Source organism: Clupea harengus, chromosome 7 (genome assembly GCF_900700415.2).
Source record: "Clupea harengus chromosome 7, Ch_v2.0.2, whole genome shotgun sequence".
NCBI lineage: Eukaryota > Metazoa > Chordata > Actinopteri > Clupeiformes > Clupeidae > Clupea > Clupea harengus.
This window is the reverse complement of record NC_045158.1, coordinates 12679322-12706404: the sequence shown is the minus strand read 5'-3', so window position 1 is coordinate 12706404 and position 27083 is coordinate 12679322. Positions and strand designations below refer to the sequence as shown.

Sequence of the window (27083 nt, the reverse complement as noted above, 5' to 3'; positions counted from 1 at the left end):
ACCCTTCTCGTGCTCCGTATGGGGTGGAGAGTCATGTGAACCACAAAGGCGATAGAGTTCCTGGAAAGGAGCAAAACAAACAGTAGCCTACTGACAGTTGTAGCTTGCAAGCTAAGAGTAGGACAGCTATAGTGGTGACAGACAAACAGACAGTTATTGATACCCTGCTACAGCTTGTTATTGTTGGTCTATATCCGGTAAGACGTTCGAACTCCTTTTTCTGATGTAACCTGTCATATTTTGGCACATCCTGAAGTTCTTACTAGCAAGTTAGCAATAGCCAGCTTATTTTGCAACAACATAGAGGCAAGGTATCTATCGCTACATGAAAGCTAGCTATTTATGTTAGATTGAGTGTGAAGTTAGGCAGGCAGGGTGAGGTTCTGACTGGTGTCCCATCCTATGAGCATTCTGGCCAACCATATCTGGTATTTAAATGAAGGAAATCGTGTACGCTGACAATATAATATTGTGCTAAGGTAAGTCGGTGGCTGGTTGATGTTGGTGGAACTTTCGCCTTGACTAACGTTATCTCGTATTAGCGATTCATGAGATTAAACCTAGCTAACTAGGCAGCAGATCTTGTACACAACAGCCTAATGACAGCTTCACATACTTTACGACGCATTACTTTGAACACACTTGAATGAGCTATGTTCTGACGCTGCGACAGATTATAATCTTGGAATAGACTGTAATTTAAATATGATTTCCCCTTAGGCATGGGCTAGTGGACACATTTACTCTGTGTTAGGCTGTCACAGTTATGCACTGAGAGGGGAAAGCTGCCATGCTAACACAAGCACAGAGATGGCTGAAGCTGTGAGACCAAAGAAAGCAAAGTCTAAAACAACTGGAAAATCCCAGGTAAATGTTCAGTATTGATCCTTACTTACTACAAATCATCTCCAGACACAGTACAGTAATTAAACATGTACTCCCACATAGAGATATTAAATCACACTGTTGTCATAAATTATGGTTTGTGTTATTATTGAGTTGTTATTATTGCTTCTTGTTGGAAGGAAAAGAAGCAGAAACACATTGAAAGTGTAAGAAAAGCACCTGATCATGCTGGATTATGCGACAAGGCATCAGCCCCTGAGTGCCCAGCACTGCCTAATGGACTGGACTTCATAGACATCCCTCTCAGTCTGCCCTCTGAGGTCTCTTCTCCAGAGCCCCCGGACCTGTCACAGGCCTCCAGCACAGCACTGACCCAAGAGGATCATGTCACAGATCAAGAAATAGGAACTTCAAGCTCTAAAACAGCCGAATCGCTCCCCGTCAGCGAAAACACAGAGAAAGAGCGAACCAAGCACAAAGATGCATCAGAGCCACAGGACATCAAAGAGGACCAATCGCTCGCACAAACAAAGCACAGACACAATGATTGGACATTGCTGGAGTCAGCTGCCCAGATCTCCAGTGTCCCAGCTTTGTATCCCATCCTCCCCTCTCCCTCTATGGACGCACCACAGCTGTCAACTATGCTGTCTGACAGCTCAGAGCTGGTGGTGGGCGCCTCCCTGCAGGCCGTCGCCAGCATCCTGAGCGGCCCTCAGCTGAGGGACCCGGCCGTGCTTTCCCTGACTGAGCAGGAGGCCTCCGCCCCCAGCTTGGTCCCGGTGGACGTCGTCGAGGTGCAGAAGCCCCCGCGGCAAAGGCTGTATCCGGAGCTACCCAGGTCACTGTGCAGTGCCACGGTCCAGGCCTTCACCAGCAAGCAGCTGCGGCTGTGGGAGCCGGGCTCCTGGCTCGAGAATGTGGAGGTCCACGTGGCCGAGTTCGGGGGCCTGGCACACCAGGAGGGCCACGAGCTGCATGAAATGCTGCTCAACTACTGGCGCTGTCGCAAGCAGCTGACGCAGGCACAGACGGAGCTGCAGGCAGCCAACTCTGACTGCAAGAGCACGCAGAACCGACTGTGGAGCTTCAAGGATGAGCAGCTCACCCTGCAGGTGAGGAAGAAGGAGGGACAAGGGAGATCCACAGTGTATGCCACAATCAAGTCTAACATTTAATTTGATGGAATTGTTTGTTTGTTTGTATGTTTAAACGTCTTGCTTTGATGTCACTCAAGCATACTGGTTTAATCGTCATTAAGTGCTGAAAGTGTGCTTTCAGAAATCACATATATCATGACATAAACGTATTAAATGGCATTTATCACCTTATGGAAACAGGATGTTTTTTTTACTTAGTTGGCTTTCCTCATTTTTCCTTCTCCACCAAATTCAATTTATATATCTCTCTTTTTATTCTCTACAAGGGTGTGTGTGCTGACCAGGCCAAGGTGTGCGGTTACCACCGCTTCCAGAAGGTGGATCTTAGCGAGGCAGTGGTGGCCGAGCTCAGGCACCAGTTCGAGGCCAAGGCGGAGCTGCTACACCAGACCGTGGCCCTGCACTCCTATACCACCATCCTGTCTCGCCTGCAGGTGGAGTCCTACCTGTACCTGCTGCTCAGCAGCAACCCCATCACCAGGAACGTGGCTGTGCAGGAAACAAGCTCAGGCAAGTCCACAGAGGACTGAAGGGTGGAGGGGTTGTGGTGGTGGTATTCATATTGATGGTTTTGCACTGAACTGAACAAAGTTTGTTTTTGCTCATAACAAGATGGTCCTTGCCCATGTTTGGGTTAAAGGCTGTTTGTAGCAGTTGTAGATATCCTTTACGATCTTAAGTAATTGTCAGTGACCTGGTGTTGTTCTCTTCAGCCTGTCCCAGTGGAACATCACAGCCATCCTCCCTGAGACCCCTGAAGGAGAGCATCAGTGTGCTGTTCAGTTTCACTCGCAGGGTGCTTGACGACTCACAATTTCAGACAGACATACACCTTTGGCTACAAAAACTGGTAAATACCAATATCAGTTTTGACTCTACTAATGGCTACTAATTTGTCTTCTAATGCATCACAAGTAGCTTTCAGAAACACAACAAGTAGCCATCTTCTTTTTGCTACTTAAAGGCTAATCCATTTCTAGAGCAGGGAAACCATTGTTGTGAATACATTCTTATATGAACTCAGAGCACACCACATTTGCCAGTGTCCCCTGCTTATTCCATTGCACAAGTAAACAACTAACTAATCCTCTCACAGATTTCCAGGGCACCACTGAAACTCTGCTCTACGCTGATATCTGCTTAGTGTGCCCTAATAGGAGGATAAGCCTGTGATGCTAGAGACTTGGAATGAAATACTCATTTTGCTTGTGTAGGTGTCGGTCCTGCACAGGGTGGGCGCAGATGGGGAGCATCTTTATCTCCTCAACCACCTGCTCTGCTGTGCCTCTGGAGTTGGGAAGTGGGCAGTGCCCTTTCTACAGGTGAGGATAACTTCACTTTGGGCTTGGCCCGTAATAATCGTATGGCCAATGTATTTCTACTGTTTATGACAAAAAATGTAGAAATTAGGATGTGGTGGTTTTTAGATAGTTAACTATACCATTATTGCCTGATTACTGAAGTCTGTCATATGTATACACAGTATAGGGAATGCAGACTAACAGTGAATTATTTGTGCAAAGAAACTGAATGTTACATGAGATACACACAGTATGTTACATAAGTCCCATCTTTTTCACAGATTAAAGTGCTGGAAAATCCCTCTGGAGTGTATCACTTCATGCAGGCTCTGGCCATACTGATGTCTCCGGTCAGGTGAGGATAAGCTAGTCATCCAGGACCTTGATATATTGGGGGACGGGTGATGTACACACAGAATGTCACATGTCAGGAATAATCCGGCCAATCTGGCCTTTTGTCACCACAGGAACCGCGCAGACTTCCTTTGTCACATGAAGCCGTGTGAGACCAAGTCCCCCCATGCCAGCCTCTCTGGCCCGGCCTCTGGGAACTGGACCCTGGTGGATGAGGGTGGAGAGGAGGTAGGGCAACCCCACATCGGACAGCCTCACATTAGTCGTGTTAACTGGAAATCTTGTACAGTGTGGAGTAGAACACAGAAGACTTCAGTGGTGATGCATAAAATATAAAATGTACAATTTATATTGTAAGCAGGGTTGGAACAGGGTTTGTTTTTACTTTAACGTAAAAATATCTGGTATACAGAGAAGGACAGAGAATAGAATCCTATTAAACTGCATTCAGCAGCAGCAGCATGTAATTCTGTTCTAGTGTCACATCATAACAAAACAGTGAAGCACTGTTGTAGCAGCCTTCGTGTGTCCTTAAGTTGTTGTGGACCATTTGCTACATGGATAGATATGCCATTCTATTCCATCTCATTTTCAAATTGGACTGAATTAGCTTCCCAAGTCACATTGTGCTTACTCGACCGAACTAAAGTCAGAAGGAAAAGCAAAAATGGTTTGAGGACTGGGTGTCACCTAGCTGGAGGCTTTTCTCATGACTGTGTTGGACCCCTGACAGGATGAAGACCCAGACACAAGCTGGCTGTTGCTGTCTGAGGATGACCTCATAGCCCTTTTCTCTCAGTTTCCCTTTGATGAGCTCTTCAGACATTTGCTGGGCATGTCATCGGAAGGTAAAAAAGCAACTGCAGTCTCTCTGTAACAACAAGCAATGTGTTGTTTATTAATTTTACGCCCAGCTTGACTGTCGGTTGATATAATCATGTTTTTGTTTTGTTTTGCTTTCCGTTCTGTACTGCCCTCTTTAGGCAACTACCAGCCCCAGGCCACAACCAGTCAGAAAATGATGAAGATATTCGCCTTTGCCTCCTCTCTGGTTGAGCTTCTGGCTGTGGGCCTGCAGACCTACAACAGGGCTCGCTACCGGCAGTTTGTGAAGCGCATCGGCCACATGATCAGGTTGGTTTTCTCTTCTGGCCTCGCCCTTTGGATAAAGCAGATGTTCTGAACAGCCGCCAAGAGCACATTGATCAAGACGTGCTGGCTGGCATTTGAACCAGTAATGAGCTTGCCTTTGGAAGTGTTATTTTAATGCGATGTTTAAGAGTGGGATATGTTCTGTTCCAGGATGACTCTGTGCTATGTGAGCGATCACTGGGCCCAGTACATCAGCCTGACGGGAGTGGGCCGGACCACCATGCAGGAGCAGTCCTTCTCCATGGAGAAACTGCAGGTGGAGTTCGACCACCTGTTCCTGCGGGCCGTGCTGCACGTCCTCAAGGCCAAGAGGTGAGATGAGAGTAGGACAAAAAACAAATTGGATGTTGATAATTGGGTGTTGATATCAATTTGGGTCCTATTTTGACAGCACAAACAGCAGGCGGAAATGGCAGTGCATGCGCACTGTTGCACAAGCGATAAAGCGAGCAGTAAAGGTGTGATCAAAGACACTAAGTGGGCAGAGGCAGCCCTAAGTTAACTAGTGAAAGGTTTGGTTAAAGCTGACCATTAGTATTGTCGAGCAACCCCTTTAAACTGAATGCATCAGACTAATTTACAATGTAAGAACATGTCAATATTGCAGTAGTAGGTTTTGGACAGTTTCACAAGAAATAAACCGTAGTGCTTCTTCTGTTGTTCCAAACATAATTGTAGCTTGTCAGACCTGTTTTAAAATGCCCTAACACATCCCTTCGAACTTATCAGACCCTGGGAGACGTGCAAATGACCTGAACTCTGGCGCGCTAGCCAGCCATTTTCGCTGTCAAAATAGGGCCCTTCATGTTCTAATTCCCCGTTGGGTACACAAACTCATCATGAGCTATTTAACAGAACTTCAGCAGCTGGATGACATGATGGTCAATTAAGCCCAAATATCAACCACTTGTCAGTAAACTGTCAGCAAACTCTGACCCCAAATCTAAGCCCATTTGGATTCCTTTTATTCCTTATCAGTACTATCAACAGATGGCCCCTCATTGAAGCAAAACCCAGTTATTGTGGGCTGATCTCTGTGTCTGTGGCTGGCAGGTTGGGGATCTGGCTCTTCATGTCGGAGATGCCCTATGGCACGCTGTCCAGCGCCATGCTGTGGAAGATCTTCTACATCATGCACTGTGCCGAAACAGAGGGGCTGGATAGGCTCAGCTCCAGCCTGGGCGTGGAGCACTGCATCCAGGGCCTCAGAGGTGAGGCAGCCATCTTGCATTTTCATTACATGTATTTATTTATAGGTGATGTATGGCATTGGTAAGGTGTACATTTTTAATCAGAGTATAGCTGTTTTTGGCACTCTGAAATTTGTCCAGAGATTAATATTGTAAGCCCTGAAGAACTATTGTTAAAAGGAAACAATGTGCTTCACTTTGAACATCGCAGCCATAGTGTTCTCAAGCAAGAATGATAAAAAAAGAAACACTAAAGACATTACACCTGGTTAAACTTCTTCCATATAATTTACATTTTATTGTCTGTGCTGAAAAGAAATAATGACTCAAACAGCACAATTTTGTATTGCACTTAGGAGAAATATCACTGTAAAAATAACAATGACAAAAATAACAAAGAAAGAAAGATAGATTAATATCTTCCCTGTAGGGCAATTCATTCCTTGGCTTTAATTTGTTGATGTCCCACAAAACATGAGCACCTTGAGACAAAGAGGAATTTGCAAGAAATGTAGACCTGATTAATTATAATAATAACATTTCTCTCTCTTTCTCTCTCTCTCTCTCTCTATCTCTCTCTCTCTCTCTCTCTCTCTTTCTTTCTTTCTTTCTTTCTTTCTTTCTTTCTTTCTCTCTCTCTCTTTCTTTCTTTCTCTCTCTCTCTCTCTCTCTCTCTCTCTGTGTGTGCATTGGCAGAGCCCAGTCACCAGGAGAAGTTTGAGCGCTGGCTCTCGGGGATAAACAGCTCAGATGGGATCTGCCTGCTCACCACGTTTGCACACATGGCTCAGCCCAAGCGCACAGACGCCGACCCCGAGTTTGTCAGGACCATTGTGCTGGAGATATATGAGGTAACCAAGCGTTTAGGTGAAGGAGGTCGAGTCAGAAGAATGAACGTTTAAGGATTTCAGTTTACACCGTTCACTTCACTTTCTTTACTTTAGATATGCAGTAAATTGCACGTACATGAGGGAATTTTTTTCTAAGTAAATATTATTCTAAGTACTTGCTTTTTTTTCTGTTGGGAAAGCAAGTCTGTATTTTCCATATATATTCACTAGTTCAGTGTTGGATATTTGAACTGCCTGTGTTATTGCAGGTGGCCTATGTCACTGTTGCTACTCGAGAAACCTTCTCTAAGGTCGGGAGAGAGCTGCTGGCTGCCATAGCGGCTGCCCATCCTCATGTCATCTCAGTGCTGCTGGAACGTCTGGAAGAGACTATTGATAAAGTGGGCATGGTAAGCACTGCTAGGATTGATGGTTATCAGTGACCGTACTTAGTCATTGACTGTTTTTAAACAAGAACTGGCCCAAGACAATATTGTTCAAACAGCCTCCTTGAAACTTGCATATTAAAAAGCCTAATGTGCTTCATAAATAAAGAGTATACAGTTGTCCCCATGTATCATTGATCAGCTGAGAAAATCCAGTGACACGCAGAGACATCAATCAGAGGGCCTTGCATGCTGACTAATTTTCAAAGAAGCTTTTCAAACGCTTTATAGCTTAAAAAAAAAAAAGGTTTTAGGTTTATATAAATGCTCTGCGGTTTGTTGTTTGCAGGTGTCCTTGTACCTGTTTAAGGAGCTCCCGCTGCACCTGTGGAACCCTGTGGACAGTGAGGTGGGGGTGATCCGTGCCTGGCTGCTGGACTTCGGCCTCCCCGCCGTGGAGAACAAGCTGGCCTGCATCATCCTGGAGGGACTCAACTGGGGCTACCACCCTGTAAGCCTCACCAAGCTGTCAAAGAGACAACAATTTTAATCCAGCTAAGAATAGTAAAATAGTATCTTAGTGTTTTGACTCCTTTTATGGATTGAATAGATTGAGATCTTCTGGATTTTAAAGGCTCTTATCTCTGTGTGTCTGTGTCTGTCTGTCTGTCTGTCTGTCTGTCTGTCTGTCTGTCTGTCTGTCTGTCTGTAGAGTGGTTGTCTGGCCTTGCCGGATGCCCTGCACTTAGAGGTGGCTCTGCTAGCAGTGGAAGCCTATCAGAAATACCTCACAGATAAACCATACGGGGGCATCATCTCAGAAGGCATCAAACAGGTTTGTACACAGAATTCACCTGTCAGTGAACCTGTCAGATCCAATGAACTAGGGGAAACTTTTTGTTGTGGTGCCTGATTTGTAAACCGTGGCCATGCCAGTGTCTGCATCATCATGAAAACAGTTCACCCCATAATAACCTGCAGTTGCTCTTCTTCCCTCTGTGGCCTGTAGGTTTCCTATCTGGCGAATGTGGTTAGGCTGGGTCAGACCCCTGAGGCTTCCTTCAACCAGTGGGCCTGGGATCTGGTGCTGCGACTGAAGCTCCATGACCATGAGCGCAATCCCCAGAACGCCTGGAAACCTCTGCCCTCCAGTGCCCCACTGGTGCCGGATGTCACGGACATTCCCATAATGCACCCTGTGCTCAAGGCAGTCAAAGCGTACATTCCCATTGGCTGCTTTCTGGCCAATCAGATGACCACTACTGGCCACAGGTCTGCAACCTGATACAAAACACCCAAGATACCAATATAATTGTTACTGTACATGTGTTATAAAGGAGCTGCTTAATTATTTATACCAATTATTAATTAGGTTTTTGTATGTGTGTGTTTTCTGTGACAGTTTGGAGAAGTTCTGCAGCCAGGGTATTGCTTTGCTGAAGATCCTGGTCCAGTCCCACCACCTCAAAGCCGTGGTGCACGTTCTGGACAACATCCTACCTCTGGTCTACCCCTGCCAGTTCTACTTGCTCAAGAATGAACAGTTGAGACACCGGTTTCTATTTCTCCACTGTTGTACAAATGTTTGGACTCCAAAAAGACTTTAAATGTCATTGGGTGAGATTATTTAGGTGTTATTGAGTGGAGATACGCCTCTGACACATGCTCTTTGACACGCCAGATTCCTGAGCTGCCTCCAGATGTTTCTACAGCTGGATAGCGGGACCCCCCAGGGCGTGACCCAGCAGGTCACCCACAAGGTGGCCCAGCACCTCATCGGAACTTCCCACGGCGAGAACATCAAGCTCCTCAACAGTGTCATTCAGGTAGGGGTCACATGATGGGTGACATCAGATGCCCCCAGAAAAACAGGCTCCTGGGGCTTTCCAAGATCTCTGGTTACGCAGTGGTTTTATATATATGCACAAGGAAACCTGATGGATCTGAGAAGATGGAAAAATGTACTGTGCAAAGGGCCTCACTTTCCAGTTCTAATGAGTACCTTACAAAGTCAACACAGCGTTTGTGAAAGGCACTAATTCGATTTGTTTTTTCTTTGTGGTGTTGGACGTCAAAAAGTCTCTAGAGGCGCAAAGTCTGACAATACTGATCCCGAGCCAAAATGGCTTCCAGTGTACAATCCAACTGGTACTCTAGTATGTAAATAAACATTTAGCACTTCAATGACCTCCAATGGATGTATTGGATTTTCCCACCAGGTCCATATCCTGGAGAGTTCTAGAGCTGGCCGTGTGGGAGCGGCTGCGGTTCTGGAGTTCTGGGTGCAGGTTCTAACGGAGCAGAACGTCTGGTACCGGGACAAGACCGTGCTCTACCTTCTGGATCACCTGAGCCGGGCAGCTTTCCTGCATCAGCATGAGGAGTGCCTTCAGAAAATTCTCTATCAACAGCATAAGGTAGCACAGCCAGATTTCCACTTGCTTTTTTACCCACAGCCGAAGTACAGCATGCCAGACTCACCAAATCAAGCATAGATGCAGCTCAACATTACGATAGTGATATTCCAGTAACACTTGGGGCGATGTCAATAGGCCAATTCCCATAACAAATTGCTCAGCCAATATGTCTGTGTAATGTTGCCAGTCAGTATTGTCCAAAATCTTGCTCCATGCATCGTCAGCTTTTGACAGGTAGGGCAGATTAGAGTCGCAAATGGATGCAGGATTGGGTGTCCCCAGTTGTGATCCAAGGGATCAGGGTTTTTGTATTTGTTGACCAGTGTGGCGGATAATTGCTGACATTGACTTCATTTCTTCAGAATGCCTTAGGTTACCATGGAGACAAAGGCCTTCTGTCATCACTGATGGGCTGGATAGTGGCTGGAAATGTGACCCCTTCCTTTATTGAAGGCAACGCCATGACTGAAGAGGCAAGTCCCATTAGTGTTCTCTTGTTACCCACAGCTTTCAACATGTTAAAGAATGACAATAATAATTTTTGAAATATTGTTAACTTCTAAAAGCATACTTCACAAAACACTCCTTTGCTGCATTCTTCCTGTTTACTGATATTTCTAACGTGTTGCAACATCCTGTGGCTCAACTACAGATATATGCTACACATTCTATAGTCCTCTGCTGTCGTACACACCCTGTATGTTAATACTCATAAATAATTGAACTGTCCTTGACAGCAGCTGTCCTCTCAACTGCAACTGAGACGAGCTAGTTAGGGCTTTGCAGTGTAGCTCCCTATAGAATTGCAGCCAAACCTTCAGATGGTGTCTTAGCCGAGTGGATATTTCCAGTGTGATTTCATGTTCGAGCACTGAAGATTGAGGATTTGAGCCTAGAGTTGGCCAGTTTACTCCAGACAAATACGTCACCAAATCCAGATTGCTACTTTGACCCAGCTTTCAGTTTAATTTCTCTGCCTGATGTTGTTTAACTTTTCTCCCCAATCACACTGCCCTCTGTGTTTGCCTAGGTGTGGTTTGCTTGGCTGGTGTTGAACATGGAGACCATCTTCGAAGAGGACTCCCAGCTGCGGCGCTGTGTGGAACATGAGCTCCTGTCAAGCCCTGCCATACACCCAGACCAAGCCCTCAAGGTGCAGCCTATAGCAGGCTATTTATTATACACCACCCAAGAATGAACTATGACTTCAGACTGACATTACCATTAATTATGTAGCCTTACCTCCACATGCATGTAACTCGAGCCCAACATGTTGTAATGGTACTTCAGTGTTCATTTAACATTGCACCAGCCGTATTTTTGTAAATATTCACAGTGTGATATTATGCACAGTGTGATATTAATATATATATATTCTATAAAGGGAACATAGGATCCCCGCTCGGTGTTAATAGTAAGGCATAATGCGTGCGTGGTCTTATGTCCACCATCAGATAGCTCAGTAACCAAAACATAATTGTTTCCGCTGTGGACAGAAAGCTCAGGTGCGTCTGAAGATTCACGTGGTGCCCTCCCTGCAGAGGATGATGGTCTACCGCTGGGCCCAGCAGGCCCTGGCCACGCCCGCCGACCACCCGCTCCTGCCGCTGGTCTGGCAGAGGTTCCTGCAGCTCTACCTGCGCCAACCTGGCCCAGAGTTTGGGTAAAGACATGTTGGCTGCCTGCTGCCTTTGCTACTCTCTCATGGCTACAGCTTAGGGCTCACACTTAGAGCGATATCCTCCTCGAAAGCGGAAGAGATAAAAAACGAAATACAAATATATTTGTGAGATTCATTAGAATTCACTGACAGAGAGAGAGCAGTGGTATCTTTTGTGTTGTGATGGTCACTGCAACATTCACTGTGATTATTCCATTGCATACAGTGCAAACCAAAGATGCTCAAGAAGGTCTTTCGAGTTGAATACAAGTCATACATCTCTTTGTCATATGTCATATGCATTACTGCTACATGCATCTCTTGCGTGGGTTTTCTTCAGGCTGGAGGCAAAGGGCTGCATTGGGAAGCGGTACTTTCACACCTCGGCCCACGTGTCCTTGCTGAAGGACCTGGCACAGCGGCTGGTGGAGGTGTCCGACTTCCACCACGCCGCCAGCAAGGCCCTGAAGGTGCCGCGCTCCCCCAGCGAGGGCCTGGGAGACGGGGAGTCCCTGCCCGGAACCCCAATCACTCAGTGCATGACCTCCCCTGAACTGCACATCGAGCTCGTCAGGTACTTCTAAGCCACAGACACATAACACTGAAGGAATATTCTGGAATGATGAAATGTCTGCATTAGGGCTGTCAATAGATTAAAAAAAATTAACTAATGAATCGCACATTTTGAAATTAATCGCGATTACAAGTTTATCGATTAATTAATTAATTTAATCGATTAATCGCGATTAAAAGTTTTTTTTCTTCTTAAGACTAAATCTTATAAATGAACGAGTAATCACTTCATACAGCGTGTATTTTAGACACTGTTGTTTAATTGTAGTTTTTTTTTTTAAACACAATGTTGCCCCTCGACGGTAAATCGTAAGAATTTCCCCTGAAGCAATTCGAATCACCTCAATCAGCCCACTGTCCTCAACTATGTTGATGGGCCGACAGTCACCGGCAACCCAAATGGCAACCTTTTCACGGACTCGTCTAGTTATTTTCCTAGAGAAGTCATGGAGTGTGGGTTGGCGATCATCTAACCTGGGACTGCTTTCTGTCAGGTGCTTTGCATTAAGGTGATAACTTCAAGACGAGCTGCTTCTGTGATAGCTAAATTCAGCTTGACAAATGCTACATACAACTTTAGTTTTGTCGATTGTTCCATCATTTTGGCTCTTAAACAGAGACTTTCCGCCCAACAATCCCTCAGCTCTCTCCATCTTCAACTACCACAGTGGTTCTCAAACTTTTTCTGTCTTTCCCTACTTTGAACAAGGGGGGCTATTCAAGCCCCACCTGTCCCTCATCGCTCCCATAAAATGTCTGATAGAAAAAAAAAAAAAAGTCTGGCCTGATGTAATTCCCAATCCTCTTCTCTGCCTCGCTTCCTGTCATAACTCCATGTCCTATCCAAATAAAGGCATTTAAAAAAAAAAAATATATATATATTTTTTTAAAGTTGCGTTAATTGCGTTAAAATATTCTATCGCGTTAATCGCGGCCGCATTAATCGCATAGATTAACGCGTTAACGCTGACAGCCCTAGTCTGCATACATATTGTAATGTAAATTAAATGAAATAACACACATTTTCTCGTACTTTTTACTCCTTAATTACTTCAGACAACATGAACCCATCTTAAATTAAGCTTATTTTCTCCTGTCATAGGCTCTTTGGTGTCTTTGCCATGTGGCTGGATGATGAAAACCTACAGAATCGGGAAGTGTACCTGCCCTCTCTGCCAAAGCAGTATGATGCTCACAAGCTGGCCAAAATCATGCAGAGACAGCAGGTAGGGCTGCTGGCACTATCAACAAGGGAAATTACCCTTTCACACTGTGTGTGTGTGAGTGTGTGAGTGTGAGTGTGAGTGTGAGTGTGAGTGTGTGTGAGTGTGTGAGTGTGTGTGTGCGCATATGTGGTTGTGCTGATAACATGTAGCGTACTTATAATGTACAGTAATGTATATGATCATGTGTAAGTATAATGTTTGTGTTTGTGGTTTGGAAATTTGTTGCTATATGGAACTGTGTTCATGTGTCTATGTGTGTGGGTAATACATGTATAAACACAATATATGTCATGTTTGTGTGTGTGTGTTTTGATCAAATGTGGCCATGTACATCATGTTTGTGTGTGTGTGTGTGTGTGTGTGTGTGTGTGTTTCAGGAGGTGTGGATGGAGTATGTGAACATTGAGCGTGTGCAGCACGAGCTGAACGAGGTGCTGAGTCTGTGGCAGAAGGTGAAGGATGAGCCGTCCTTCCTGCACGCCACCAGCAACTCCATTTTCACCGACTTCATCAACCCACAGGCCGGTACGTCCAGCCCCGTCCAGCCCCGTCCAGCCCCAAACGCTCACCCCCTCACTGCTGTTGGGATTTTAATTTATCATTCCAGCTCCAGCCGTTAGTATGACCTGTCTTAAGAAGGAAGCAATTTGGAGTCGTCGTCTGCTTAAGTGTCGGGGCTAAATTAATGTGTGCAAAAAGTGTGTCTCTCAGTTCTCTAGAGAAGTGGTGTAATTACCCTCTCCTACTAGGCCGGGTATTGCTTAATGAGCTCTTCCACTAATGGGGAGTTTTATTGAGGGCACATGGGTGGTGGCGGAGCTGAAAAGGCTGTTAGCCTGTCGCCCTGAGGACACAGAGGATGGGCCAGCAGAATACTTGGGAGTGTAGTGTAGCCCAATACATTCATAACGTCCCCATGTGGCGGTCTACCGCCGTTCGATAGGAAGTAATGGTTTCTGGTACGTCTCTGTGTGTACTGGAAGAGGTCGCCCTTCCTGACTGGTGCAGTGGTTGTGAACACGATAGCACAGTTTATTAAAATACAACTTTATTAATATATTATGCTAATATATATACTTATACCTATATTAATATAGTATATTGACACATATTAGATATATACAACAACATTTTGGGATGAACATCCTAGGCCAACATAAATTAAAAGGAAAATGTACATTCAAATTTGCTCTGTTTCTCTTGTTCCTGCTGTGTAACATTTTCCTCTGCGTTTCCTCAGCGAGGGAGCGCATCCTAACCAACCTGAGAAAGCACAACGCCACGCAGGCGGCCCTGGCAGTAGTGCCCATGAGAGCGCCGGTGCCAGACGTTCCTACCACGTGTCTGTCTGACGAGGCCGCCTCCTCCGCACTCCTCCACGAGGCTCTCACCAAGCTCCAGCACCAGGCTAGGTGATTTCCCTCCCAAACAACATAACATTGCTCACACATAGAGATTCTATAGTGGAAAAAAGACAAGGCCTGCCTCTACACGAGTATCTGGTCATTGATGTAAAGATCAATGGTGTCCAGTATTGAGTAGATTCAGGTGTCATGTGAGGCTCACTGAGCAGCATCGATCCAAACGTCCTTGAAGAGAGCATGGTGCAGAAACGTCCTATGGCTCAAGATACCAGATGAAAGAAATCTCAGTTTTGTAACACAAGCAAACACCTTAGAATATCAATAGTCCTTATCCTAGTGCATGACCCTGTCCAAAAAGAGTAATAGCATCAATAGCATGTATACCACTCCACCACCAGTCATGTAACATTAATGTAGCACTGTCTTATTTACATCTTCACACTTCAAAGTGAGCCTTTGAAGTAGAATTTTCCACATAAGTAATTTATGCCAATTAAAGTGTAGCCAGTGCTCTCAACACTGCCTGAATATTTGTGATGTTGGATAAAAACTTACAAAACAACTCAAATTATTTTTCACTGAAACACTGTGTGTGTGTTTCTGTTTCATTCCTTCCTTTGTGTGTTTTCCTTCCAGACTTGCAGCGCTGCGAGAGACCCAGCAGGTGGCGCTGGACAGCGAGCTGCTGGAGCTGCTGCCTCAGCTCTACTGCAACCGCGAGGAGCAGCACAGCATGCAGCTGGAGTGCAAAGGCAAAGGGGGCAATCCCTGCCAGGGCCCCGCCCATGTCAGCGCCAAGGTCAGGGGTCACATCTGTTTCACCACATTCCATGCACACGCATTCATTCACACAATATCACCCTGGCCCCCTGTGATTGTTCCTTTTTTAACTAGCTAAGAGGTATTTCACCCAATAGCTCATCTATGAGTGAATTACAAATAAAAGGAATACTTCTGAAGAATTACCAGTTAACACTGAATTATATTTGGCTGTGTCATTACTCATCTAGTTACAGTTATTGGTTTGTGTACTATGGTTTACAAACATGTCTATAACATCAGCATTTCTATAAAGTTGTCCGTATATGATAACATCTACTAAATGGCCTGAGTGTGATATAAATGTGATGTGTATGTACTGATGAATGTTCTGTTGCGTGTGTGTTGTGTATGTTTATATCCTTGTGTGTGTGTGTGTGTGTGTGTGTGTGACGTGTCGTGGCCCCACAGTATGAGGGCATGCACCTGCAGGAGCCGATACAGACGCAGATCCAGTCCCTGAAGAGCGACATCAAGCAGCTGCAGGCGGACGCCATCAAGCCCCCACCCCAGAGCGTGGCCGAGGCCGCCGTGCACACGGAGAACTTCATCACGTTAGTGCCCTCATCATCCTCCCCATCTAGTGTTCTCAGACATCACACATTGGGGGATTTTACCACAAGTATATTTCTGAATTTTGGGGAAGCTTGAGGGGAAAATATGGGTTTTTCAACCATGGATAGGAGGTATGTTCCTTCTGACAATTAAATATGGAATGAATTGACTATTTGAATAGTCCAGTTGCAGATCTGCTCGAAAAGCTATAAAAAAAATATCTGAGATATGCAAACACCAGGATAATTGATAAGACACCTCTGCCCTTCCCTTCCAGTTTAATCCTTACGAATAGAAAATTGGTTTTGAATAGTTGATGGTTGGTTGCAAAGATGCTGAGAATTATATGCCCACACTGTTTAGTGCCCTGGTCAACGCTCTCAAGCTGCACCCATCTCCGGCCGTGCAGAGGGTGGGCATCGCCGCCTTCTACCAGGTGGTGTCGTTCGTGTGTGAGGACACCCTACGCCATCCACCCACGCGTCAGTTCTTCTCCTACAGTGTGGAGATCCTCGGCCAGGTAGGCGTCATGACGCACATGTTCAGTACCGCGCACACATGGTCTCAAGCACACTGTGTGTCTTGCATGCTGTGTTTTTGTATGAAGCTCAAACACACACATACACACACACACACACACACACACACACACACACACACACACAGAGTAATAGTTTCACCAATACATAAACACATATGAATACATTCTGTCACTAATGCACAAACACACACACACACACACACACACAACTCTAACACTGCTCAGACATTACCCAGTGCCCAGTTGTGTCCATGTGTGTCCAGTCCTCATGCGCGTGGTCCCTTCCCATTCCTCCTCCCCCTGTGGTGCTGGTGCTGTCTCCAGATGTTTATCCAGGGCACTCAGACAGAGTGCAGGCGCATCCTGAAGACCATCCTGCAGAACCCCCGGCTCTGCAACCTCCTCTCGCCGTTCTTCACCCCCAACGCCTCCCCTGCGGAGCTGGTGCTCCTGTACGAGGAGGTGGTCAACGCCCTGCACGCCGACAGCGGGGACGTCATCTTCATGCTCCTCACCAAGGTTTGGACCAGAACCAGAAGGACTTGGGACTCTGGAAGTGGGATCATGTTGTAGTGTAGTGGGGTGAAGGTCTTACTCACCACATGATGCCAAAGAGGATTTCCACTTGCATGAAAATTATGACTGTATTCTTTATCCGTGTCAACAATATTACCAATATTACTAATATTACCGTCATTGGGGTTCTCAGCCATGGAGTAACCTATGTTCTTCTGTCATCCTCCCCTCCCCCCCCTCCCCTCCCAGTTTGACCTGAGCCAGTGGTTGTCGGGGGCTCAGCCGGCCTTCCCAGAGCGCAGCCGCCTGCTGGAGCTCATCCACCTGGCCCTGGGCGCCTGTGGCCTGGAGCCCGAGCCCGAGGTCCAAATGCCCTTCAACCTCTTCTGCGCGCACTGGACCCGCCTGCTGCGCCACCAGTTCCCCGACCACTACAGCGACTTCCTCAGGCTGCTCATGCAGAGTACGTGACACCCCACAGTGGAATAGCTGGGCTGTGCCTGCAGTAGTCTTGTGGGGCCAGACGGGACCGCCGTACTCACAGATCCAGTCACACTCACCCCACTCACAGTCTGGAGACAACTCTGTGAAATTTGGGGACTAGAACTCTATTTAGAAGGAATGCTAACGAGGCTATGCTCACCTTTTCCTCTATGACCCACCTATCATGTCTGCATGTCTCCATACGCTTAGCCAAAGATTGCGAATCCTCTCCATGCCCTATCCTCTGGAGCTGTTGGAGTTAGTTTAAAAACTTCTGCTGCCATAAATACTCAGTCACAGTCTATAGTTCCACCCCCATTAAGTCCATACTTCACACTAGTTGTCTCCACACATTAACTGTTAATATACGTCTGGCCACAGATGTCTATACTTGCAGAGGCTCCATCTCCCTCACAGCCCTTTAGTGGTGAAGGCCTTCATACTGTGTTTCTCTCTGCAAATGCAAATAAGCAGTTGCAGTTGCAACTAATGAAGTGTTTGAAATGAGAAGAGACATGGCTAGCTGTATTATTTATGCTAGAAGTCTTCAGCATCGCTAAAGATGAAGGGCTTGAAGCTCAGCAGTGCTGTTGCTGTTGCCGTTGTCATTACTGATTCATATTCATCACCATCAGTTCCCCTGAGTGTGCTTTGGCTTTGCAAATTTAACACTGCAGGATATAAACATGATGTGCTCTTGATGTGTGTATCTGTGTGAGTGTGTGATTATGTGCCTTTGTGTGTGTGTGTGTGTGTGTGTGTGTGTGTGTGTGTGTGTGTGTGTGTGTGTGTGTGTGTGTGTGTGTGTGTGTGTGTGTGTGTGTGTGTGTGTGTGTGTGTGTGTGTGTGTGTGTGTGTGTGTGTGTGTGTGGATGTGTGTTCGTGTTGATGAACGGCAGGTTCCTCTGAGCAGCTGCTGAGCCCGGAGTGCTGGAGATCTTCCCTCAGGGCGCTCGGCTGCTCCCCGCACCCACCCAGGAAGAAGACCGCTAAAGCCTCCACCTCCAGCTCCACCTCCTCCCCATCCACAGCTGGCTCTGGGCCCGCGTCCATCTACCTCTCCCCACAACAGGTAGCTCACACTGCCCTCTCATCAAAGACAGCCAGCTTGTCTGATGCCCAGTTATTTCGGTGGTGCTGGTTGAGAAGAAAAACTTTGATATGGCCGCTGTCTTGACTTGTGCGTTTGTTTCTTTTCACTTGTTGTAATGAGGCCCAAGTTATTGACTTTGTCATGTGTCTCTGTCTCAGGTGGACGAAACGATCGAGTGGCTGTCAAACTACTTCCTGAAGCTCCGTCTCTCTAAGGGGGACTTCCGCAGCTTTGGGCTGCTCTCCAAGTGGGCACCCTACATCGAGGAGGTGAAGGCCTTCCTGGGGTACCTGGTCAACTACATCATCAATCAGGAAGTGAACAACTGTGCCAAGGAACCACTGGGGAGTGCAAGACTACTCAACAGTAAGCGCTTAACGACGGAGTGATGTGTGAACTCCTGGTGACAGACCCAGAACCCATACTAATGTGTTTGTGGTTTCAATTGACATGAGCACCCTGGTTGTATTTCAGTTCTCCAGGATCTGCAGTCTAAAATGGCCAAACTCTTTAAGCCGTGGATTCTGGTTTTAGACACCGATGATGCCAGGTAATGTCCACCATCTGTAGTGTGGCTGCCATTTGTAATGCAGTATTTTAGGGACTTCAGAAGTCTTTTGGCCAAATTTGCACATTTTCAATACAAGAAAGAACTTGAGAGTAAGAAAAGAGTGTGACTTTTTCTTGTCAGTAATCCCCGCTGCTACCCCTGGCTTGAGTCAGACACTGTGATTGCAACTGGCCTGGTGGCCCTGTATGCCCAGCTGACCGACACCTTGCATGAGAAATTCAAAGGTAAGACAAGGACCTTTCTTTTCAACAGTCACATAAAAAACCCTTTTTTTCTCCAGTCAGGCGATGAAACAGAGCAGGGGTGTTCTTCTAATCTGAGGTGGTTTGAATGGACCTGACCATGTGTGTGTGTGTGGGGGATTGTGTGTTGTGACAGATCGTTTGATGCCGGGACAGAGGGGTGCTCTCTGGCTTCACCTCATGCACTACTGCAAGAGCTGCACCTCCCCTAAGATGCCAGAGTACCTGCTGTACGCCTACCACAGCGAGTACGGCCACCTGCTATGGAGAGACCTGCTCCCAGACCAGGCCCTCATGAGCCAGTTCTTTAATGTGAGAGGCCTTTGTTTCGTATCCATATTCAGCACATCCAGTCCACTGATACGACCATTTCAAATTACTGCATTACTGAAGTTTTGGAGTTTGGAGCTTTCGTTTTATTTGGACGGCTGATTTTTCATGTATACCACAAAAAGTACTATGAAGTCATATGCATCCTGATCCTGTGCATTGTAAAATGCAGTCAGGAGGTGGAATGTTGTGAGTCTCAAACATGCTCGTAATGGAAAAAACAGGTGAAAGATAGTCAGTTGTCCAACATAGCACTATATCTTCTTATGTGTTTTTCTCATCTTGTATCTTGTTATCTTTAATCCAAACTCTAAAATTCAAACAAAACAAGATATATATTAAGAAGATATAGTTAATGGGTCAAGGGGCCCATTTAAATAATCATTTAATTGTTTCAAGTCCTGCTTCTTAGCCTTAGCCTAAGCTCTGCTGTCAGGTGTGGATTTTGAGTGTCCCTCTGCCTAATGTGAACATCACTGTGCTACTGACTCCAGGTGGAGCGGGGCAGCCCCAAGAGCTGCTTCCTGTTTATGGGGGGCCTGCTGTGCGAGGTGAACTGGGTGAGCGTGCTCAGCGAAGCCCTTGGCCCCCAGCCCAGTCCTGAGGCCAAGACCATGGTGGTCTATCTCCTCTACATGATGGTGTTCCTGGCCAAGGAGGACCACTTGCTTAGCAAGCCTGTGAGTGATCTGTGTAACCGGCCCTGTCAGCTCTCCCGTCTAGACAAGAAACACGTTACATATGTCACAATTGATTGCCAAAATATCTTATTTGGGATGGAGGTTGGTGTTAGTTGGGGTGTTGATTGTGTTAGCTGCAATCTTCATCAGAAGTCATAATACGCTGTGTGATGGACAGTCTTTAAATCATTTTGGGTGCATACGATGGACACGGCCCATGTGTTTGGTTAGCTGAGGTTTGTGATGTGTTCGGGTGTTGATTGTTTGTGGTATTCTGTCCGTCAGGAGTCGCCCCTGCTAAATCTACTGGGACAGTCCAGCAGTCTGCCCTGGGACTTGGTGGATCACTCCTCCTACGAGAACGTCACTGGCTACGTCAACACCCACTACCCCTCTTCCCTCATCCTCAGCCATGACGCATCCTCCCAGCAAGTCGTCAAACTCCTCAAAATGGCCGCCGGCTTCGGGCCCAGTCTGGAGGGCAAACAACACGGGGTGAGCTGGAGCCAGACCCCAAGGCTGTGCACAGCATGAGCACTACAATTCAGTTCACAGTATAGTCATTCACAGTGACCTCATGAGTTGACGTGGCAGTGTTGTGTTTTTGTGATGAAAGGACATGACGGCGAAGTGCCAAGCCTTCCTTCGCCTGATGGTGCGGTTCCTGACCGCCCTGGACCAGAATGGGAACATCAGTCTGGCTTCCCTGGAGGTGGAGATGGAGAAACTGCTGGAGTGCATTGTTGTGTTCAACCCACCTGGTAAGACCAAGACGACTTAACCCCTCTGTTGCTCCTCAGCTGGCTCTGTTGGTGGTGTGGTTTCAAGAATACCCGTGTTGGTTAAGCCACTGGTTCAGTGATATTGGAGCCAATGCATCTGGGAATTTGTTACATTTACATGTGAAAGAAAATGAACAATGAAAAGAGATTAAACAGCAGATTTTATATGCAGAAATGCACAAATGTCCACCACCCATCACAGCCACGAGCATGAAGGTTGATTTCCTTGTGTCTGGCATGTGGTATGTCTCCCCCTGTCCCTCCATGCAGAGACGGACCCGCAACAGAGGCACATGGCCACATGCAGCCTGTTCGCCGAGCTCCTGACTCTTCTCAACGGCGCCAGTGTCTCCACGGCCGAGGGGCTGGGCGCCAAGCTGCACAGCTGGGTGGAGAAGAGGGCCCGCGGGCCGCTGGTGCTGCCCCTGCTCACCGCCGCCTGCCACTGCCTGGCCTCCGTCCGCCACATGGCCCGCGCCACGGAGGCCTGCATCCACTCATACTTTGCCGACGGTGAGTGGAACAACGCTCAACCAAAGGCTGCTGGGAGATTAAGTAGAATTTATAGTGGAAAATATGTCCTCAAAGTGCTGAGATGATGGAGAACCATCATGCTGATTATAGATTATAAACCATAGAGATAACTAGTTCTGATCTAACATGAACGTCAAAGTAGACATGGCCTTGTTGAGCTTGAGCGATGGTTTAGCTCTTTTGGCTATTTGTTTTCATCTGCTTCCTTTCATGTCACCTCAGGAGGTTGCCCTGATCAGTACTCTGGCTGGGGTCCCATTTTGGTGTCGTTGCAAGTGCCCGAGCTGACCGTGGAGGACTTCCTCCAGGAGAGCCTTTCCCTGGGGAGCTTCCTCACTCTCTACGTCTACGTCCTGCAGAGGCTCAACCTGGAGCAGACCGTGATGAACGAGAAGAAGACTCTGGCGCTCCTGAACAACTGGCTCAACCAGGTCTTCCCCAGGTATCTTTGCCCTCATCTTTTACTAAATCTGCTCTCTATATTTGGAGATTTGCGTCTGAATTTGAATAGTAATTGTCCTGCGATTGAATAATGTGTTGGAAGGAATAATGTTGAATAGGCACATTTGTGGTATATGTTCACGTAGCTGAAGATGAGTAGGCTCAGATGTTACAAAGTGAAGACAGCACTTGTTTGTTTCTCCCTTGTACTGACCCAGCTGATTCTCATTAGTTATGCTCTCTAATTAAGTAGCAGTAGTTATGAAATACAGAGAGTTGACCTAATTCAATGGTAAAACGTCAAGCTTCAGATCCTAAAGGTATAAGGCTTTGTCAAGGTCTCCCACAGTTAAAGGTGCAGTCCACGATTTTAATGTAATACTTAATTTGTCAAATTCAGCGAATTGCTCCTCACAATCCTCTTGCTGTCTGTTCAGTGTGTGACAAAATTCGTGCCAGTCAATACATTTCTTCAGGAGCACAAAAGGGAGGGGTGCAATGGGATTGGCTGTTGAGCTTAAATATATACAACTTTTTGCCAGAATCATAGACTGCATTTGTGAAATTGAAATTGTCTTTTCTTTCCCCCAGCGGCCCGGCGGACGAGGCCAAGCTCTTCCTGTGGTGGCACAAAGCCCTCCAGCTGATCCAGGTGCAGGTGGAGCAGGGTGACGGGTGTGCGCTGGACTACCTGATCCTCACCCTGCAGGGCTTCCAGGCCCGACTGGCCCTGCTAGGGGAGGAGAGGCTCAACTCGGGCATCCTGGGAGCCATCGGCCTAGGCAGGAAGTCCCCACTGTCCAGCAGGTATGGAGAGGCTATGGGGAGAGTCTTGTGTGAAGCTCACAGTACCAGAGGTTCTGCCAAGGGGCTCCATGTTGCAAAAAAAATCTTATTGGCAAGGACTTACTAGGGTAAATGTACATGAGAAGACCAGCAGTGGCTATTCTGAAGCTTTGCAAGCATGACATTTGCCTGTAGTTCTTTGCATTTGATTCTCAATAGATCACATTTTGTTGACACATTCGCTCACATGGACCATTTTGCTCCTGCTGTGTTATGCTATGCCGTGTGGGCATTAGACTGCCATGTCAGACTATTCTCTCACGGTAGAGGTGTTGATGGGGTGTTGATTGAGGAGGTGTTGATCTCACGCTCCTCTCAGGTTCCGAGTCGTGGCTCGCAGCATGTCTGCCTTCCTCCTGGTCCAGGTGCCTTCAGAGAACCAGCTGCGCATCCAGCCCAGCCCCAGCCTGCCGCTCTCTCCCAAAGCCCAGCAGGTAAAGCCATCGGAGGGGGGTTGTGGAAGATCAGGACTATGTTAGGAGGAGATTTAGATGGGTGTCCATTCCTCAGAGATGTGTCCATTTAACTAATGCTTCTGATTTAAGTGAGTTGACACAGTTGATGCCATATATTTTATCAGTATAATGCACTCACTGGGAATCAAAGCCTGGGGTACAGCTGACAGCTGAGCTACACAGGATCAAAGGGTAGAGCACAGTGCAGTAGAGAGGAACCAAAACAGGAGTTGTGGTTCTCCAGCTGTTCAGAATTATTTTACGGTACAGCAGCTTGTCAGAAACAGGGCGATTTCAGCTGCTTCAACAAATTGTGGGATCAGGTTTGTTACTTAGAAACATGTATTCTCAGATGCTATCTAAGGCGTCTTACAAATTAGCATAGCATGTGCTCTCCCCGGGAATCAAAGCCATGACAATAGGGTTATAGCAGCAGAGCTAAAGGAAGACAGGGCAGACAAATGTAAAGTAGAGAGGTGAATCCAGGACTTGCTTTTCCTCTGCCGTTATGAAGGCTTCTGAGCTTGCCAGAAACGCATAGAACTGCGCTCAGGTGTGTTATGACTGGATCAGGCTGTAGTCCCGCCGGATGCTTAGCCCTCCAGGTGGCCAGTTTCTTTAGCTCAGGAGATGAGAGTGTGTGTGTCTTTGAACCTGTCTCCAGGCCCTTGCTGTGCTGGAGTCCATGTCTGCCAACAAGCAGTATGCCGAGCTGCAGGAGGCCGTGGACCAGGCCTGCCAGTTCATCAAGTACCCCGGGCACTGTCTGCGGGACATCAACCGGCTCCTGGCTGTCCTCATCAACTCCCTGTACAAGGACATGAACTACCTGGACATCATTCGTTAGCACGCACGCACGCACGCACACACACACACACATATGAGCACGCAAACACATACTCACATAAATACCACACACACACACACACACACACAGACTCTCACCGCCTTCTGGCTAGGTGGTTACACCATTGACTGTGTGGCAGAAACTGAGAATCATGAGTGGGACATAACTGGATGGTGTATAGTTCAGAAGAACTCATCCATTCCGTTGACAGAACCACGAGAATAGGCCTTTTTTCACACCATTATGTTCTGCCGTTTTAGAAGAAATCAGTCAGGCACTAAAGCTTGTGGCTGGGGTGCTCTGATTCCTATCCTTTCGTTATGCACAGTAGAATCATCCCCTCACAGCTGTGCGTAGGCACGGAGCAGAGATGGTCTTGTTGGCTCCTTCCCTCCCTGTCCCAATGCATATATTTGCAACCTTATGGCCTTCATGCTTGAAGAGTGTAGTAGGTTTGATCAAGTTCTCGTGTGCTGGGTCAGTTTAGTTGGCTTATTTTTCTTTGCCTTTCTCTCCCACTGTCTGCCTTCATTTAGAAACATTTTAATGGGAAATAAAACAGAAATTGTGAAATCATATGGACAAAATTAAGGTTTGGACAGTTGCCAGTAAGGTCTGATTGTTTGTTTGACCATCAGGTATTTGCACTGAAACACGCTTGCTGATCTATGCTGTTGAAATTCTTTTTGCCAAACTGCCATCAGCACTTTCTACTGTTTGCTATTAGTATAGTCATACAATTTTTAAACCCCCTTCAATCTAGTGTAACCTGGGACTGTTAGATGTGCCACAGGGGAATATCTTGGACATGCTAAATTCCACAAAATCTTGAGGGCGGGGTGTTCATAATCATAACAGGCTCCACCCATCCTAATTTGGGTCACTGGAGCATGGCCTTGGTTGCATAGCTACAGCATGTTGACACATCATAGCAATACTGCGTTCTGCCAGTGGTGCCCAGGCTCTTCTGAAGAGCCCGTTTAGGTCCTGATATGTAGACTGTTCTCTCTCTCTCTCGATCTCTCTCTTGATCTCTCTATCTCTCTCTCTCTCTCTCTGTCACATATCGTACTCAGTTACCAGGCACTTGAGTATGCTCAGAACTATGAGGCAGCCAGGTTGTAAACTGTTTGCATGCTTCGCGGGTGCTGTCAGAATCAATTTATTTTCTCTTCCTTCAGCCTATTTCGAGACGACTGAATCATCTTGAGTCATGCCGTTTTTTGTCGTTGTTGTTTTGAAATCGCAGACGCGCAGCAGAGCAGTGTGTCATTTGAAATGATCAATACCCTGTGCGTGCGCAACTTTGCCAAGTTGGGATGTGCGGATGTGAGTCCAGTTCATCTGCTTATATTTATATCGTTTATAAATGTTCAATAATATTGTTCAATGTGAATGATGGTCCGTGTACATCATCAAATGTGCTTGTGCACACACACACACTTCTACTGAAGTCCTACAGACATGCTCACAAACGCTGTTGCACTTTTCTAGTCCCACAAGTTTGTCAATCAGTTGCTTTTAAATCAAATTCCTTGTTTTATTACATTTTATCCATGTAATATATGCATTTGAGCCTAGGATGTCATATACATAAATACATGTGTATGATGGAAGCATTGCGATGTGATATCTCACAGTGTTTTACCAGCCTTAAGTTTTGTGTGCAGCCTCTTCTGGGTTCATGTTGTCAGATTGTTTGCACCATGAGTTTCTTTTGTTCTAAATACATTAACCAAAAGTGTGAACCTGTAATCTTTTTGTGAGCTGATAACCTGCCGCCATGATCTCAGCATCTCCAGTCTCATCTATCAAATGGTTTCTCTCTCTGGGTTGCTCATATAGGGCCATCTTTTTAAAGCTTTTAGCCTTTAATCAGACAGGATAGTGAAGGCTTTTTGACAGGAAATGAGCTGGAGAGAGAGATGGGGAGTGGGATCGGGAAGTGACCGCAGGTCGGATTCGAACCCGGGTCCCCGTGGGGGTTCAGACCCATTCATGGTCGGGGATGCTGCTTGCACCACAGCTCCCCCCATGTAGGGCCATCTTTTTAAACAACATTTAATTTATTATATTTGAAGAATACAAACATATACAAACCTCAGTTTCTTTCAAAGTTGTGTGTCAAGTTCGATTAAAAAGTATTACATAGGTACATTTACACTAAATTAGGAAGTAGTTTTCCCCCATATTTCCTGTGTGGTGGTCTTCAGATTTAGTTTGTTCCAGCTCTTTAAAGACTTCCTTTTACCATTTTTGCCAGAGGAACACTATGCCCACTTTGCCCACTTCAGTTGCCATGGAGACCCCACGTAGCAGGCTACGACGAGATGGAATCAAGAGGGGGGGCACATTCTGATCTCGCCCAGACAGCAGATGGGAAAAGTGAGACACGGCGCGTCCCAAAACACAAAAGATAGACGCTGGCTGCCTCGCTCCCTCTTTATTCCCCAGTGAGTTCCACCCTGGCTCGTGTCTCGCCTGAGTCACACAGGTTTTACACACAGGACGTGTGAAGCACAGTGACTTTTCCCCACACCCACTTGGATGCCATCTGTCTCATCTGAACAGGCCTGGTTACACTCACAGCCTATCTTTCGCATTGATCCCTTATTGATAAGGGTTTACTGTTAAATTGGTATAGTTCTGGCTCAGGTTGTATTGGATGTCCATAGCGTGGAACTGCTGTTAACAAACAGCGCAGTGGTGTTTCATATGTTTGATCGCGTGAAGAAAAGTAATTTATTCTCTACAACTCTCAGCTTGCCCTCACTGCATTCTCCACCAACATCGGCTCCAAACCGGCAAAGACAGATCAGCCTCAAGCCTCAAGTCCGCAAAATGAAAATGCCAATGACAGACGAAGGCCAGGTTGTGCGACTGAAATGG

The 27083-nt window shown here is 46.5% G+C and overlaps 1 protein-coding gene across 2 annotated transcripts; it reads left to right on the top strand.

Annotated features, from left to right (window-relative positions):
* The first annotated feature begins 43 nt into the window (after positions 1-43).
* epg5 (ectopic P-granules autophagy protein 5 homolog (C. elegans)) lies at positions 44-25942 on the top strand. 2 transcript variants are annotated; one of them, XM_031570559.2, is made up of 45 exons: positions 44-197; positions 721-867; positions 1026-1961; positions 2273-2516; positions 2720-2856; positions 3221-3328; positions 3589-3662; positions 3775-3889; positions 4395-4509; positions 4645-4795; positions 4964-5125; positions 5867-6024; positions 6700-6854; positions 7103-7243; positions 7569-7730; positions 7932-8054; positions 8229-8491; positions 8622-8762; positions 8901-9045; positions 9439-9636; positions 9999-10109; positions 10667-10789; positions 11133-11299; positions 11637-11870; positions 12972-13095; positions 13473-13620; positions 14336-14507; positions 15096-15258; positions 15690-15832; positions 16197-16353; positions 16699-16893; positions 17140-17353; positions 18273-18445; positions 18625-18832; positions 18941-19016; positions 19158-19261; positions 19416-19591; positions 20104-20289; positions 20575-20784; positions 20906-21050; positions 21342-21584; positions 21828-22047; positions 22638-22853; positions 23212-23326; positions 24012-25942. In XM_031570559.2, exons 2-45 carry the CDS (start codon positions 811-813, stop codon positions 24192-24194), a joined length of 7791 nt encoding a protein of 2596 aa, XP_031426419.1. In that variant the 5' UTR covers positions 44-197; positions 721-810; the 3' UTR covers positions 24195-25942. The 2 variants fall into 2 exon arrangements, with proteins under 2 accessions (XP_031426419.1, XP_012684099.2); XM_012828645.3 differs by lacking the exon at positions 44-197 and adding an exon at positions 370-479.
* The last annotated feature ends 1141 nt before the right edge of the window (positions 25943-27083 follow it).